Below are 17,798 nucleotides of genomic sequence, written 5' to 3'. Positions count from 1 at the left end.
TTCCTTCCACCATAGCTTGCTCCCAAATCTAAATCTTGGACTCTGCTGAGCCTGAGTAATATTACAATTATTTTCAGTCCTACAAATCTTCATATTACTGTGGACAATTCCACTAAACGTTTCAAACTACTATACTCGCATCCGTATTCAAGAAAATTGATACATTAAGGAGAGATGAAGTATTCATAATATAATGCTGGGGGGTTTGTTCTAAAATTTAAATGCCCTACACTGAATGCAATCAAATTCATGGCAATTTATCACTCTCCATTCAAGCACAAATAGCCACATTGTGTTTCTCCCAAATACTCTTCACATGCTGCAAATTTTCCTTTTAAGAGCATTCAAAGGTTACATACCATCCTCCTCCAAATCCAGTATCGACAATAGCCTCATCTTAATCTTCCTTGTCTCTGGGCCGATATTCCTCTCTGCTTTCATCAGTAAGGGAAGAGCTCCAAGCCTGATCACTCTGGTCTTCTCCACTACCAATGGTTAGAGGTTCTTCTTTATTGATGCTTTGGATAATCATCATGACTGCAACCACAAAAACTATAATGTACACAGTTCTGATCCCGATTAGTGAATTGATGTAGCCTATCAGCGATGGACCACCAATTTTCTTCTCTATTGTTCTTCCTTCTTTATACCCTTCAATGAATCGAGTGATTTGGGAACCTTGATCCATCTCGTCAAAGCTTTCTGAACCAATAACCTTGAGGAAAAATAAAAATAAAAAACAAAATGTAACAGATCAGTAAATATATTTATGTTTCTCTCCATGTGTGAAATATGTGTTACAAGTGTCAATAACTGAGTAATTGATATAAGAGAACCATCGAGCAGCAAATATTGGCAGATTTTTCAAGGCGCCTAAACCTACTTACCATGACTCAATCTATTGTGTCTGACATTTTTCCACATTCAACAGTTGCATTTCTAAATAAATGGTAAGACAAGTGAAACCAGTATAAAGCTGAGCAAGCAAACAGTCAATGTGTTCCATTCCTATTTAGCGTATGATATGCAGGGCAGTTCCTCTATCAACAATCAACATATGGGAAAATTCCCACCAAAATGGAAAATGTCCAGATTTTAGAAGCATCTGATGCATTTTGCATGCTAACAAATTTTTCCTTCTCTCATCTGTTTCTTGTAAAAATATGCAAAAGAATGCAAAATATTATGTATTTGTGTTGCAGGATTAATTCCTGCAGAACTATGAGTTCCACCATTATTTAAAATGTGAATTGAAGGTCAAGTGCAGATGTAGAACCACGAACTGACAGTCTTAACCAATACAACCAGACAAGTATGTACATTGGAAACTGATTTTATATCATTGACCTTACGTGATTCAGAGATCCCAAGGAAATTACATGGAAACGCTACGTCTTAAATATAATTCAAAACGGCGAAATTGTAGTTTCTTTAAGATTTAAGTTAGTATATTTATTTTCTTAAACAGTAGTTTATCATAGAAGCATTCTAGGATTCAATAGTTAAATAACCACATTCATGTTTTATTTTCATACGTCATGATTAATTCTCCATATACCTTAAACAACTTTTGTTTGAGTACCTTGAAAAGCACAATTAACTGACTCAATATCTATGGACCATGGGACATCTATTTTACATTAGTTCTTTGGACTTGAAAGATGAGTTTATATATTTTTTCATGTGACTATTTATTTCCATGTGACTACAAATTTTCATGTAATGGTACATGTTTTTTTCATTAATATAATCAACATACCTGGTTTACTAACATGAATCAACAAAAGGTTATTAGAATCAAAAAACATTTATTATATAAAATTTCAATACCTTCTATTACATGGAAAGTAAACAAAAGTTTATTTCTTTCAATGAAAACTTTTAAGATTCATAACAGAATATCTTTTTAAGGTGTTTTTTGTGTGAGAGAGAATTTTCTAAGGCAGCATGAAAAGAGGTTGAGGTACTTGGTTCTTGCCAATTAGTGCAAGAAAGTTAATGACCAATATTGAATCTGAGCTAAGTTGTATCCCAAAGATAGAGTTGCCATAATCCCTTACACAGGTGGGAGGCTCCAACTATCTTCAAGAAGTGTTATCATGCCTTTTAGCTAGATTTGATACCTATTTGTTGTGCAAGTTACTGTGCAGGTTAACTTTAGTTTTATTATTTTCAACATTTCTTTTCATCAGAAATAAAAGATGTGTTATTATAAGATAAAAAGTACATGAGAAGGATGAGGAGTCCTCACCACAACTAGAAAAACCTAACAAAAAAAATGATTGAACACCTCCACTATACAAGGAGCCTATCTTTGAGCAGTTGAATGGAGCCTCCAAAAACTTGAGCAAATCATCCATAAGTCGAAATGCTTAAGGGCCTTCAAATCACTAAATGCTTATATGACTCAACCCTAAACTACCCAAGGTCATGAGATCGTACTCTATTGCCTCTACAAGGACCAATCCATGAAAGATTAGAATTAGATCCTCAACTACAATAAGCCAAACCCTAGGTAGAAAGCAATAAAAAAAGTGAAGCAATAAAAAAACTGATTGGGACATGGAGCTCTCTCCCTATCAAACTAAAAATTAGTCTCCCTTTATTTTTGTTACATGGCAGTATAATATTCAAATATGTTATTGTTTATCAATATGCAGTAGCCACACAATTTTCATCCCTCCCACCAACCCCCCACCCACCAAAAAAATAATAATAATAACCAAAAAAAACACCAAACAACAAGTACTACTACTCTAACTAACATGCATCCACTGTTTAAAACCCAACCACCCAATCACAAGTTCTTTTAACAATGTTTCCAAATGGCTCATTGTTATATGTCATGCTACATAGGTTTGGTTGGGTACAGGTGCCAGGTGTGGGTGTGTATCTAGGTGCCTAATCTTTCATATCTCAAATTTTAGGATATGAGAACTCATCTAAAAAATAATCTTGAATGATGCTTGGATGTGACATAATAAAGAAAAGAAATCACTTAGAAACAAAAAATAGCATATTCATGATAAAATACATCTATTCTACTTTATCCCTAATTTTAAAAATACAAAATACTCGATATTCAAAGCAAAATAGGAGTATCTAATTGTGATCTACACCCACACTCGTATCTTTTTTCATGTCATGTCATGTCAACACAGGTACATGGAATGAAGTTTCAAGAGTTTGGGTACCACAGGATACAAGGATTAATAAACCAAGAATTTTCACTTCAAATTTGTATATTTTGATGATAATTTCCAACCATTTTCATCACTTCCAATTAATATTTGATCCACAACTACATCCAACAATATATAGGTATGTATTAGGCTGAACATAACCAATTAATTATACATAATGTTATCTTAAGCATTTCCAAAAATTATATCATTCCTGTTGCATTTTCTTCAGCATTTTCAGAACACTACAAAATTTGGTCCTACTCAAATGGCACACTATATGCAGTACTACTTCTGATGAATCCAAAAAAAAAGCCTTACAACAAAATAATTTATGGTGTGAAGTAGAATTTAGCTAATTTTGAAAGAAGGAATATTAATTCACCTCAAAGTACTGATTATCTCCATCCCAAACAACCATTTTTGGCAGTTTTGTCTTCTTATTAGCCCCAAAAGAATCAGCAAATTCACCCCACTGCTTGATCCCAACGAAACCAAATACTAAGTCGCGATTTGCAGATGCAGCAGCCTTCAATAAGTTAATCAATTTCTTTGACTTCTCATCAAGCTCATCATCCACAAATGTCAGAACAATTTTCCTATCATCATCTTTCAACAACTTCAGCGTATCATAATTTATGGGCAAAGCCAGAGGGAACAAGGTTTGTTTCATAAAATCCTCCAAGAATTCTCCTGTGTTTTCAAAACAGGAAGGTCAAGATCAGCCTTAATATGCATCCAAATTCAATTCTATTTATGGAAAAAAAAAGGTTAAGTAACTTGGCAGATATTACTATAACAAGTTGAAGAAAATACATATGCAGAACATAAGTCATGTGGAGCCCAAAAAACAAAAAAAGATACATGCATGGAACATTTTACTGACAAACCAGTATGGTTGGCCTTCAATCAAGTTGTTTATATGATCACCAAGTGGCAAGCAAATCCAAAATGACATATGTTATGGTGGAAGAAACCAGAATTTCAAATTTACCTTTTTAGACTATTTCTCTTGGATCTAAAGGTCAAAAGCCAAATTTCTAGCTAAAAGTGATTCTTCATATGTAGGCCTACTTAATTTCAATATCTGAATTTGGTCAAGAAGAAATTAACTAAAATCAAGTGCAATGCGCCTTAATTTTTGAATCTCTAAAAAATTCTCGGAAAGAACTTACAAACAAAATACCAACTATTAGAGGGGAGCAAATTTAGATGCAGTATTGATAATAAATGAAATGGTGGATGAGAAAAGATGATTAAGCGAGAAAAGATGTGGATTGGGGCTTTCTAGATCATGCACTAGAAAGGAAAGGATTCGGTACAAGATGGAGGCCTTGGATTAGAAAATTTTTTGTCTTCATAAGTTTTGCAATCCTAGTGAATGAAGCACCAATGCCTTAGTTAAAGCAACCAGAAGTTTAAGGCAAGGAGACCCTTTTTTCCCCTTTACCATTGTTCTTGATGACTTGAGTAAATTCTTGTTGAGAGAGAAGAGTGATAGCTTGAAAGGCTTCTTGATGGAAAGGAATAGAACTAAGGTGTCACACTTGCAAATTGTAGATGACACGATTTTGTTCTCAAGAGCTTGCACAAAAGATTTGCAAAATTTTAAGCTAATCCAACTGAACTTTATGAGCATTTTCAAGACTTAAGATTAATCTACACAAGAGCATCTTATTAAGAATCAAGAGGAGTCAGGATCAGATTATTAGATTAGGTTCATTGTTAAAATGTCAACTTTCTAAGAAACCCTTAACCTACGATTCTCAATAGGAGGGAACCTTAAGGCTAGTGTCTTAAGGGACCTAATGATTGACATGATTTCTTGGAGATTGGAAGGATGGAAAAATCTTTTTCTCCTTGGATAGAAGGGTAACTCTTGTATAATCTTGTATGTCTCACATCCTAAGTTATTTCCTCTCTTAGTTCTAAATTGCACTATCAGTGATGACTATGTAAACTAGAAAAAGGATATATATATATATATATATATATATATATATATATATAGAGAGAGAGAGAGAGAGAGAGAGAGAGAGAGAGAGAGAGATTTAGGGAGTTGAGGAGGGCAAGAAAGTTCATCTCATAAGCTAGGACCAAGTATGCAAGCCTAGGGAAGAAGAGGGTTTAGGGTTAAGTAAGATTTCTTTGAGCAATGGAGCTCTCTTAAGGAAGTGCCTTTAGATGTTTCCTAGTGAAGGTACTACTTTTTGGCATAAGAACATATTGAGCATCTATGGGATACACCCCAATGATTGGGATGACAACATTTTAGTTAGGCGGCCGCATTGTTGTTTTTTAAAGGTCATTGCATAGGTTTTCCAAGATTGTTCCAGTGTACTTGATTTTTGGTGGGTGATGGGGAGAAAATTTGTTTTTAAGAAGATTTGTGGCAGGGGGATCAACCTCTTTGTTCTCAATTTCCACATCTTTTTAGAGTAGTGATAGTAAAAAAATTTCTTATTTGATCTATTCTTAACTCCTCCTCCCCTCCATCTTGGAACTTTTACTTTTCTCATAACCTCATTGACATAGAGATCGAGGATCCTAAAAGACGCATGTCCTCTCTCACTCATATTTATTTATCAACATCCTCTCCAAATATGAAAGTTTGGTAGTTATCGTCCTTAGACTTATATATTGTAAAATCTGTTTTCTTAGCTCTCTCCAATCTATCTACTCAAAGCCCTCATCTAAGGTCAAGGCCTTTGCATGGCTAATGGCTAACAAAAAGGTCAATACTAATTACTTGCTACGAGTGAGAAGATCATACAAAGCCCTAAGTCTTGACCATTGCAACATGTATCTAAGGGGTAGAGAATTGATCAATCATTTTTCTTTACATTGTTCAATGACTTTGGGGCTAAGGCATGGGCTACTCAAACAAGCCACGTTAGACTGGGTTCCTCCTAAAAGTATAAAGGTTTGAGGAGTAATATCAAAGCCAAAATACTATGGCATATCACTTGTCTTACATTGATTTCGATGGTATGGAGAGAAAGAAATGCAAATTTTTAAGGACAAGTGCAGGAGTTTAGGGACTATATGAAATCCAATACATTTGTATTCTTCCTTTTGGGCCTCTACTACTACAACTTTTGAGGGCACTAGATATGTAGATTGAAAGGGTTAAAAAGGAAGTTCCCCCCTATTTGGGTTCCATCTTTAGTGGGTTCATTTTAAGTTAACTTTTGATGGTTGAGCTTCGAAAAACCTAAGTCGGTTAAGGATTAGAGGGGTGATGATTGACCATATTGGTAAACTTCTCCAAAATATAGATGGAAGAGAGAGAGCGAGAGAGAGAGAGAGAGAGAGAGAAAGAGAGCGAGACAGCCAGATCGAGGGAGTCTGAGTGCGATGGAGGCGAGCGAGGGTGTCTGCGACCAAAAGAAGGCGAAGGAGAAGAGCGAGGGTCCTCTCGTCCGAAGGAAACTGACGGAGGAGAGGAAGGGCTTCTGCGACTGAAGGGGAACGAGACCACTAGAGAGAGGGAGTCTGAGTGCGATGGAGGCGAGCGAGGGTGTCTGCGATTTCAGGAAAGCGTAGGAAAAGAGCGAGGGTCTTCGAGTCTGAAGGAAGCCGACGGAGGAGAAAGAGGGGTTCGACGACTGAACGGGAGCGGGGGAGAAGATCGAGGGCGCTCGAGTCGAAATGAAAGCCCAGAGGGAGCGTCCTGCTCGGGGCACCGGGATAACTCTAGGAAGAGCATCTTCAGTGTGGAATCGAAATCTTTTGAGGTCGAGGTAGAAGAAAAGAAGGGCAAAACTCAAGTTGTGGTGGTGGAGAGAAAAAAAGGGATCTCGTCGTGGGTACGGATGGGAATAGAGAGTCTAGGGTTTTTTCTTGAAGGGCTGGTCCAGTGCTGTAAGGACACGAGTGTGGGGAAATGGCGTAGAAGCTGGAAGGAAAATGGAAGGGCGTATTCCATGACGCGTGACGAAAACAGAGGCGGATGCTTCATAAGGTTAGGAGTGGTGGATCTGGAGGGCAAAAATGCCAGTATTTTCATCCCCAAAGGGAGAGGAGCAGTGGGGGGATGGACTTCAATGGTAGAGTCGCTAAGGAGTCTGGGCTTTGAGAGGAAAGGGGATGAGAGTCAGAAAAAGGAGGCGCTGCTGCTGAAGCCTATCACGACGAAAACCTTTGCGGAGGTAATCAAACAGCCGATGAGGAAAGACCGAGCAGTGATCAAGGTGGCGGTTAGAGAGAAGGAGATTAACAGAAATTTGGACAAACTGAGGCACTGTTTGGTTGGGTCCTGGAACCCTAAATCAGGGAGAGGGGAAGACCTGAAGACCTGGGGGACTCTCTTGGCGAGAGCTTGGGAGTTGAAGGGTAATTTGGGTATTGCAAAACTGGAGAGGGGAAAGATTCTGCTAGAATTTGAAAGAGTGGAAGAATTGAAGAGGGTCCTAAGTCTCAGAAGCATTATGGTAAGGGGGGTTTCTATCAGTCTGGAAGAATGGAGGCCCGAGACGGGATGCATGCCGGAAAGGGAAAAAAGGCGTGAGGCTTGGGTAAGAATCATGGGCCTCCCGGTCTCCCTTTGGGACCAGACCATCCTGAGAAGGATAAGGGAGGAGTGTGGGGGGTTCCTTGCAGTTGATACTCAAACAGAGAAGCTAGAAGAGCTACAGTGGGCGCGGATCTTGGTTAAGATGAATGGGGAAGAATTACCCAATGCGGTGGAAGTATGGATTGAAGAGTTGTGCTATGTGCTAACTCTCTGGTGGGAGGTCAGGCCGGTGTTGAAGGTAGGACCGGCGGGGTTGAGAGGAGTGAAGATTGCAGCAGCAGTCGAGGTTGGGGGCGAGGCTAGTGCACGCGCGAATAAGCGCGTGATGGAGAAGGGGGGTGGCACTAGGATCGAGGCACTGCAGAAGCTGGTAGATGGGACGTTGGGGCAGTCTTGCGGGTCGGGGCAACCTGTGGATCCTCGCCTGGGTGGGCCGAACCAGAGGGGCCCCGCCAAATCCCCTGGGCGCCATGACTGGGAATCTCCTGGGCCTGATCCACCGGATCTGGAGGCTGGGTCGGCTAGGCTGTCTTATTCTGGGTCACCTTCTTCTGGGCCGTTAAATAGCAAGGATCTGGAGCGGGCCAAGCCATCATTTGTGCCTGGGCTGGATTTAGGCCCGGCTAGTGAGGCCCGCACTGGGGTTTGGACCGGCCCAAGTCTGCTGAAAGGGCCAGATGCAGGAATTTCTTCTTTTTGGTTGAAGAGCAAGGAGGATATGGAGGAACCATGTCCTGTGGAAAGTCCAAAGACTGACGGAGCCTTATTGGAAGAAGCTCAGAGGTATGGAAACTCATCTAGCCTTGGTGAATTATTGGTTCCGACTGCCTTGTCTTCTTCCCCTCTTTTTTCTGGTCGGACTCCATTGGGGGAGTATTACGACTTCTCTGGGGCTGGTTGGGAGGTAGCCCAGAGAGACTCTCAGTGCCGCATTGTCAATGGGCTAGGGTCTATGGAGCATGGGGCAGCTCCCAACTGGGAGTTGATGGAGGTCAGCAATGGCAGCAATGGAGAAGGTGGAGGGGAGCTATGTCTGATCCGTTCAGTGCCACAGGAAGACAAAGGATGGGAGGAGGTTAATTGGGAAGACAGTGAACTGGCCAGATTCAGTAAATTTCTGGGGTTTTCGACAAAAGGTTTGGAGAAGGAAATATTGGACTTTTTGGTTAAGATCAGAAAAAGGAGGGAAAAAGTCCACAGTAAAATTCTTCTGGACAAATCAAAATTTGAAAGGGAGCTAAAAAGATTAGAATGCTCCATTAACTATGAAAGGGGGAATAAGCTGAAGAGTGATATGCAAGAAAAAGGGGAGCAGATGTTGGAAGTTTAATGAAGTTAAGGCTGCTAATTTGGAATGTGCGGGGAGCTAATGATAGCTCTAAGAGGAAGGTGATTAAGGCAATGATTAGGAGTCAAAGGGTGGACCTGTTTTGTCTTCAAGAGACAAAAATTCAGTCGATGTCTGAGGGAGTGGTTAGGAGTCTTGGCTCTGGGAGGTTCCTGGACTGGGGTGCTTTGGATGCTAATGGCTCTGCGGGTGGGGTGCTGATTTGTTGGGATAAAAGAACCTTGGAAGTGAGTGAGATGGAGGTGGGTCAGTTCTCTATTTCCTGTAGGATTAGGAATGTGGAGGATGGGTTCGTCTGGCTTTTCACAGGTGTTTATGGGCCGTTCTCTAGGGAGGATAGGGAGGCATTTTGGGGAGAGTTAGGGGCAATTAGAGGCATCTGGAGTGACCCGTGGTGTATAGGGGGCGATTTTAATGTCACCCTCTCACAAAGAGATAGGAGCAGTCAGGGAAGGATAAGTGGTGTAATGAGAAGATTCGCCCAGATTGTAGATGATTTAGAGCTTATTGACCTTCCGTTGCAAGGTGGGGTGTTCTCGTGGAGTGGGGGTAGAAATAACCAAGCGTGGGCTAGATTAGATAGATATCTTGTAACCCAGGACTGGCTGGATAAATTTTGTGGGGTTGTTCAATGCAGATTGCCGAGGCCCACATCTGATCACTTTCCTATTATGCTGAAGGGTGGAGGGTTAAGACGAGGTCCATCGCCGTTTAGGTTTGAAAACATGTGGCTGAAAGTAGACGGCTTTAAGGACCTTTTCCGGGAGTGGTGGCAGGGCACTGTGGTGAGGGGGAAGGCCAGTTTTAGATTGGCCTCTAAGCTGAAGGTGATGAAGCAGAAACTCAAAGAGTGGAATAGGGAGGTGTTTGGCAGGCTAGAAGTTAACAAGAATTTGGCTCTCCAGCAGGTTGAGTTCTGGGACAGGGTGGAAGGTGAAAGGTGCCTGTCAGTAAGTGAAACGGAATTGAAAAAGGAAGCTAAGGAAACCTTCAAGAAGTGGGTTCTTTTGGAAGAAACCCACTGGAGACAAGCGTCGAGGGAGTTGTGGTTGAAGGAAGGGGACAAAAACACAGGATTCTTCCATCGGATGGCCAATGCCCATCGTAGAAACAATTCCATGGACAGAATCAAAATCAATGGGGTATGGAGGGTTGAGGAGCAGGAGATAAGGGAGGGGATTGTGCAAAATTTTCAGCAACTTCTCACTGAAGTGCCAAGTTGGAAGGTGGATATTGAGGGGCTGCATCTCCCAAGACTAAACCCCTGTGAAGCTGAAGGACTGGAGGTGCCCTTCACTGTGGATGAGATTCACTCTGCCTTGATGGACATGAATGGAGACAAAGCTCCTGGGCCAGACGGGTTTACAGGGGCTTTTTGGCAAACGTGTTGGGAATTTGTGAAGGAGGAGATCTTGGAGCTGTTTATGGAGTTTTTTGTGCAAAAATCTTTTGCAAAGAGTCTCAACACCACCTTCTTGGTCCTCATTCCTAAGAAAGGGGGAGCGGAGGATCTTGGGGATTTTCGGCCAATTAGCTTGCTAGGGGGCTGTACAAACTCATGGCCAAGGTGTTGGCTAACAGATTGAAAAAGGTCTTAGGAAAGGTAGTCTCTTTGGATCAGAACGCGTTTGTGAGGGGGCGGCAGATTTTGGATGCATCTCTTATAACTAATGAGGTGATCGACTTCTGGTACAAGCGCAAGGAGAAGGGGCTGATCTGCAAATTGGACATTGAAAAGGCCTACGACAACATCAATTGGGATTTCCTTATGAAGGTCTTAAAAAAGATGGGATTTGGGACTCGGTGGATGGAGTGGATGTGGTGGTGCATCTCCACTGCCAAGTTTTCTATCTTGGTTAATGGGGTTCCAGCAGGTTTTTTTTCGAGCTCCAAGGGGCTGCGTCAGGGTGACCCCCTTTCCCCCTATCTCTTTGTCTTGGGTATGGAGGTGTTGAGTGCACTCTTAAGAAGGGCTGTTGGGGGGGGGTTTGTCTCAGGGTGCAGCCTTAGGGGTAGAGGGAGGCCGGATTTGGAGGTTTCCCATTTACTCTTTGCGGATGATACAATCATATTTTGTGAAGCTAAGAAAGAGTATCTAACCGCTTTAAGCTGGATCTTGGCTTGGTTTGAGGCAGCGTCTGGGCTAAGAATAAACCTAGCTAAAAGCGAGTTAATCCCTATTGGAGAGGTTGAAGAAATTGAGGAGATGGCAGTGGAGCTTGGGTGCAAAGTGGGAGCTCTCCCTCAGTTTATTTGGGGCTGCCCCTTGGAGCCCATCACAAGGCTATATCAATGTGGGATGGGGTAGAAGAAAGAATGAGGAGAAGATTAGCTCTTTGGAAAAGACAATACATCTCTAAGGGTGGGAGAATCACCCTTATCAAGAGCACCTTGGCCAGCATTCCTATTTATCAATTGTCCCTTTTCCGGATGCCCAAGGTAGTAGTGAAAAGGCTTGAAAAAATGCAAAGAGACTTTCTTTGGGGAGGGGGGCGAATGGAAAGGAAAGTACATCTTATTAATTGGGAGGTGGTGTGTACCCAAAAGGAGAATGGAGGGCTTGGTTTAAGGAAGATTGATCTCTTTAATAGAGCCTTGTTGAGTAAATGGATTTGGAGGTTTGCCTTTGATGATGATATGCTGTGGAAGAAAGTGATTGGGGTGAAATATGGTCAAGAGGGCCTTGGGTGGAGGACAAATGAAGCTCGTGGGGCGTTTGGGGTCGGGGTTTGGAAGGAGATATTGAAGGAGGCAAATTGGTGTTGGGATAACATAAGTTTTAAGGTGGGCAAGGGGACTAAGGTAAAATTTTGGACGGATCTCTGGTGTGGTGAGGAGGTGCTGTCCAGAATTTTCCCTCAATTATACACTTTGGCGGTGAATAAAAATGCAACAATCAACGAGGTTTGGGACTCTAGCCTTGGTCAAGGGGGCTGGAACATCAGATTTGCTAGGGACGCAAATGATTGGGAGCTGGATTTAATAGGAGCTTTGTTTAACATGTTGAGGGACGTCAAGATCTCCCAAGAAGAGGATTTGGTGGTTTGGAGAGGCGGAGGTAAAGGTATTTTTGGAGTTAGACACGCTTACAAGCTGTTGGCTGCTCCTAATACCCTTGCCTTCCCGGTTAAATGCATTTGGGTGAGCATGGTCCCTACTAAAGCTGCCTTTTTTGCTTGGGAAGCTACATGGGGGAAGATCCTAACTTTGGATAGGCTCCAAAGACGAGGGTGGCAGCTTCCTAATTGCTGTTTTTTGTGCGGTTGTGAAGAGGAAAGTGTAAATCACATTCTTTTACATTGTATAGTGGCTAGGGTTCTTTGGGATATCATTCTTGCCTTGTTTGGTGTTCATTGGGTGTTCCCAGAGACGGTCTTACAGTTTTTATTTAGTTGGAGGGGCTCCTTTGTGGGGAAAAAGAGAAAAAAAATCTGGAATTCCATACCGGTGTGTATTTTTTGGACGGTTTGGAAGGAGAGAAATAGGTTAGCCTTTAGGGGGGGCTCGTTAGACATACAAAAACTCAAAAATTATCTTGTTTGTAATTTGTGGAGTTGGGCTAGATTGTACATGGGAGAGGAGTCCTCTTCGCTTTTAACCTTTTTGGAGTGGCTAGCGGCTTGTTAAGGGCCGTTTGGGGCTGCTTGTTTTTGTTGTTTTTTGGGGGTGTGGCTGCGTTTGTATACTCCCTGTATGCTTTATGGCGGTTTGCCCTTTAATACAAATTATGCTTACTTATCAAAAAAAAAAAATGATTGACCATATTGGTACTGTGGTTAAAATTTTTTCAATATTGAAAGGAGAGGGTTTAGCCATCAACTTACAAGGCCTACTACAAACCAGGGCTCTTAGCCTTTCTAAGCTATAGGTGGAAGGGTACCATGTCATATTGTTATCTTGGGTGGCTAAATTAGAAAGAGGGCATTAGAGATACAATGGATGGCTTTGTCAAATATTAGATATTGCATGCATCCTGGATTGTTCTCTCTTTTGGTCTCCTTGTTCAACTAGTAATGTTCTAATCCTAATTATTTAGCAAAGAGACGAGCCATGCTTTGTGGTTCATTTTGTATGAGATATTTTAACCCCTTTGAGGAGTGTCAAGTTACTTCTTATACAATTTCATGTGGTACTCTAGTGATGTACAACTATCCTTACCCTTTTTAAGAAGTTTTCTCTACCTCTTCTTTCAATTAGATTTTGCAAATTTTGGAAGGATTTTGTATCCTTCATTTGTATTTTTAAATTAATATCAATGAATATGTTTGTTTTTAATATAAAGAAAATATAAATGTTAGAGATTTGTCACAAATATATAATATAAATTGGATGAATGAAATTAGAAGTAGATCCTTGGTTGATTTGCGATCTGTCAAAATAAAAAAAATCAATTATTGATATCTCTTATTCCTAAATTCTTTATTTTTGAATCTCTACAAAAGCTCATGCACAAAAATACATTGTGCCAATGGTTCAACATTGAACAATAACATTATGCATAGATGTGTGAAATCATTAATGTTTAGCCTTTTTTAAATTAAAAAGGAAAAAAAAAATCACGTTTATAAACATTTAGCATTTCATTTGTCATTTTTTCCAAACAATTAAAAAGATAAATAAATAGATAATAAATAAATAAAAAATTAACAATCAAGATAAAGAATAGCATAGATTCAACTAAATTCACCATATTAATATTGGAATTGAAGTAAAACATTACCAAATCTTAGTTTCTCACAAACTCAATGTGAACAACTAACTAAAACACGTTCAATTGGCACAGATCTAAGAAATTGAGTTCTCCAACCTATGAAATTTAAAAAATTTCCTATAATCCCAAAGAGCAAGATTTTGAATCCAAAAAGAAAGCAAATAAGTTTGTCCTAAACCCCGATAATCTCCACCCACATCTCTCACCTTTAGTGCCAACTCTAACCCCCACAACTTGAATTTGGTTGTAAATGACAAAAATGGATGAAAGCAACAATAATTTGTCTATGCACAACATAGTGATTTATATCAATATCGCTAATGCACATAAACAATTTTTCATCATACATTATCACCTAACATGATACAAAGTGAAACTTACAACATTTTTCTATTTGCAATACCATGAGTGCTTTAGGTTCCTTGCTACAAGTAGGTGCCTAAGCATTCTTGTTGATTTTCAATAGGTCTTATAATATTGCCTAAGCATTCTTGATTAGAAGAAAGTCTTTTTTTTTTTTTTTTGATATTTTATCTCTTTCTACTATGGGTTTCTTTTCCCCCCTCTTACAATCACTCTTGTAGATTTGCCTTTTGCTTTTTCTTAATTTTTTTCAAGGATTCTCATCATTATTTTGTTTTGTTCATGTTCATACTTATATTGAATAAATAAACATAGTTTCCTATAAAAAAATTAGAAATATTTGTAATTTGATATTAGGCATATTTCACAAACATAATAAGAGATTATTTTAGCAATTAAACTAAGATTAAATAATCCAAAGAAAAACTAACCATCAAAGGGGCCATAGAAGACACTGTGCTCGTTGTAACTAGGATGAAGAGATACCAAAGCAGGAACCTTATCAAAGTCATAAGCCACCATCACATCCTCTGAAAAATCCTTTGCCACTGAAAACCATGCCTTTTTCTTGTATTTGATGGCTAAGTTTAATATCATGGACTCATTCAAGCCAAATCCTATATATATAGGAAAATGAGTGCCAGCTGCTTCAACAAAGCTACTTATAGCAGAATCTGAAACAAGAACAGAGACATCAGGAGCAACAAACTTTTTCAGGAAGCGAACAAGTAAATCTGCTTTCCTTGGTCCATAGTAGTCCATGGGAACACCATGTATAAAGAGCTTGAGGGTAGGAAACCCGCTGCATCATAAAGCAAACAAAGTTATTCATTAAATTATGAAACTGACATTATAAAACTGATGCATTCACGAATTATGTGCTCAGGCATTTTAAGTAGCTGATAGCAAGTTCCATAAATTAATCTGAAATCAATAACCTAATAATCAAGTTCAAAGGCAAGAATAAACTCCACATAAAAGTACCAGAAAAGTCAAAAGTCAACTATTTTAAAGTGGGATGAAAATAGAAGGCCAGAGAACCATACTCAATGTCATATTTAACAGCAAGGCGGGTAAATTTGTCAGCATTTACTTTAGCAATCACAATGGGTTCCTTCAGACTGGCAAGAACGGGAGCAGCTGCATCTAACTGCAATGCAACAGCTAGAATTGTTATCTTTCTTGCTTCAAAACATGTCTTGCATTCAATATGGTGATGTAAAAGAATATGGGAAAGTGTTACCAAACTCCATAAAATAAGCATCTCAAATGTGCAGAAAATTAGAATGCTGTTACCCATATGAAAAGGGCGACAAAGAAACTTCTTATAGAACACATGGTAGACAAAAAAGGCAATGATTCAATAAGGTACACATGTGTGAGAAAATTAAACAGCGCAATTCAAATATAAAGGTACAACAGTTGTTGTCTTATCTTCCTGTTAAATTTTTGGTATGGAACAAACATCATTTACCACCATTCAATCACACACTAGGCCAATTTATGAAGGAAAAATACAAATACAAATACCAAAACCTAATTATTTCAGGCAGCATCCTGACAACAGTGAGCTAATTTTATATGAAGAATCTATGGCGGCTAAATCCCTCCAAATTTCAGAGAGAACCATGATTGCATTAATTCTAAAATATGTAAAGGCAGTAGGATTTTCCCAAGGTGTTACTTCAATTGACACTTGCCAATACCCGCTAAAACTTTTGGCCATTCTATATGTTCAACAAGAGGCCATTTAGCCATCTCAGGAAAAAACTTGCTCGCCATAGAAACAAATAAAAGCCAACATTAACGCGAATCACCAGCTTTGATTCATCAAAAACCAAATTCACGCATTAGAAACAAACCAAATCACCCATTCACGAACCCAAGATCCGCCTTTTCCCACCAATCCACCATTATAAGCCCACAACGATCATTAAAGAAAAAAAAAAAAGTGCAGTCAAACTAACAGATACGGATCACTAACCAAAGGACCAAAAAAAAAGGTAAAAATTTTGCATTTCATGAATTGAAGTAATCACTTTCCGTTTCAAATGAAATTTTGTTCTTTTTTTCCCTGAGGATTATGGAAAAGCAAGCAGAGGATGGATCAAGAATGAAACCTCGGGAGCGAGACGCTTGCAGTGACCGCACCAAGGGGCGTAGAAGTCGACGAGGATAAAGTCGAAGGCAGAAATGGCGGAATCGAAGTTGGAATCATGGAGTTCGAGAACGGTGCCGTCGGTGGGGAAGTCGTGGGAGGAGACTGATGAAAATAGAAGGGCAAAGATCGAGAGGGTCGCCACCCCCACGCCCATCACGCTGAGTCTTCCTTCCATCTCGCTAATGACAATGTGCCCACAGTTTACCACTCTTCTTATTTCTTGTTTGTGGTCAAACCAAATGGGCCTTAATTAGGCTTCCTTGACTCCCATGATGATTTTCAAAATGGGAAGAAAAAAAAAAAAATTAGAAGAAAAATTATGTTGACGAAAAGGCAATGACAAAAATTTCTGTCTATATTCTAGAAGAATGGTTTTGGGAGAAAATGTCCATTTGCTATAAATTCTTTTGAAAATTGGACTACAATATCATTATAGAACCTCCATATAATTTTTATTATTATTATTATAACATATAAATTTTATTTAATTAAAATATTTATTTATGATTTCTCATAGTTTGAAAGTGTGCAAAATATATTATTGATAATTTTTGCACTCTTACAAGGAGAAGCTATATTGAGAAGTGAGAACATGTTTATTATTTGTATAGAAATCTAAATTTTTGAATAGCATATATGCTTATATTCCGATAATTTTAGACAACACTTTCATTTTGTTCAAATTCAATTTCAATTTCTAAATATTCTAAGAAGCATGTATAAGTAATTTTCTTACGCTAAAAAATCCAGGCTACTCTAACAATGATGACGAGTGAATTTAAGACATACCTGAATGAGGAAATGGTATAAGGAAAAGCATATGTGTGTAAAGATTGGTGCACTCAAAAATAATAAGAATGACTAATTAATCTAGAACCGATTAAATAAATAGCTCCTAAAGAAGCACAAGTTGCACAAATAGAAGAAGAAGCCTTGAGAAGAGGCACATAATGATTATAAAAAAAAAAAGGAAAAAAATTATTAGTAATGTACATGACAAGAGGAAGATGGGATCAAAAGGAGCATTATTGTTAACAATGTATCATCTTTTTAGATAGCCCTTTGACATCATAAGGAATTGTGAACTAATTGTGCAAGAATGTTAACGTAAAAAGAATTGGTCAAAGTGGAAAAGAAGCAGTTGAGATAGAACTAAAATTGTCTATAGAAGTATTAGAGCCTAAAATATGATACTTAAAAATGTAAAATTTGATAAATACAAATAGGTTATGGTACAAATTGACCTAAAGTCTAATGTCTGAAGGTATAAAGTCTATTGAATATAAATGGACTTGAAGTCTAATGTTTGAAAACGTAAAATTTGTTAAATACAAATAGGTTATGGTACAAAAGTGCAATTGAAATAAAACAAAAATTATGGTATAAGGTTTTCTACAAATACCTTGTACCAACCCTTGTAATAACTAAATCACATGATTGACAATCATGTTAGGATAGAGTTCGTAAAAACAATGACATGATGTAACATTTTGATTTCATCACATAATATATCTATT

The 17,798-nt window shown here is 39.0% G+C and overlaps 1 protein-coding gene across 1 annotated transcript; it reads right to left on the bottom strand.

Annotated features, from left to right (window-relative positions):
- On the bottom strand, positions 1–16,483 carry LOC117906671 (protein disulfide-isomerase 5-2). Its single transcript, XM_034819800.1, has 5 exons — positions 16,241–16,483; positions 15,167–15,270; positions 14,552–14,922; positions 3,568–3,875; positions 1–715 (listed from the first exon to the last, which is right to left on the bottom strand). The coding sequence occupies exons 1-5, from the start codon at positions 16,454–16,456 to the stop codon at positions 398–400; spliced, it is 1,317 nt and encodes a 438-aa protein (XP_034675691.1). The 5' UTR covers positions 16,457–16,483; the 3' UTR covers positions 1–397.
- Positions 16,484–17,798: the final 1,315 nt, after the last annotated feature.

The sequence above is a fragment of the Vitis riparia genome, chromosome 18, assembly GCF_004353265.1.
Source record: "Vitis riparia cultivar Riparia Gloire de Montpellier isolate 1030 chromosome 18, EGFV_Vit.rip_1.0, whole genome shotgun sequence".
NCBI lineage: Eukaryota > Viridiplantae > Streptophyta > Magnoliopsida > Vitales > Vitaceae > Vitis > Vitis riparia.
This window is presented reverse-complemented; position numbering and strand designations above follow the sequence as displayed.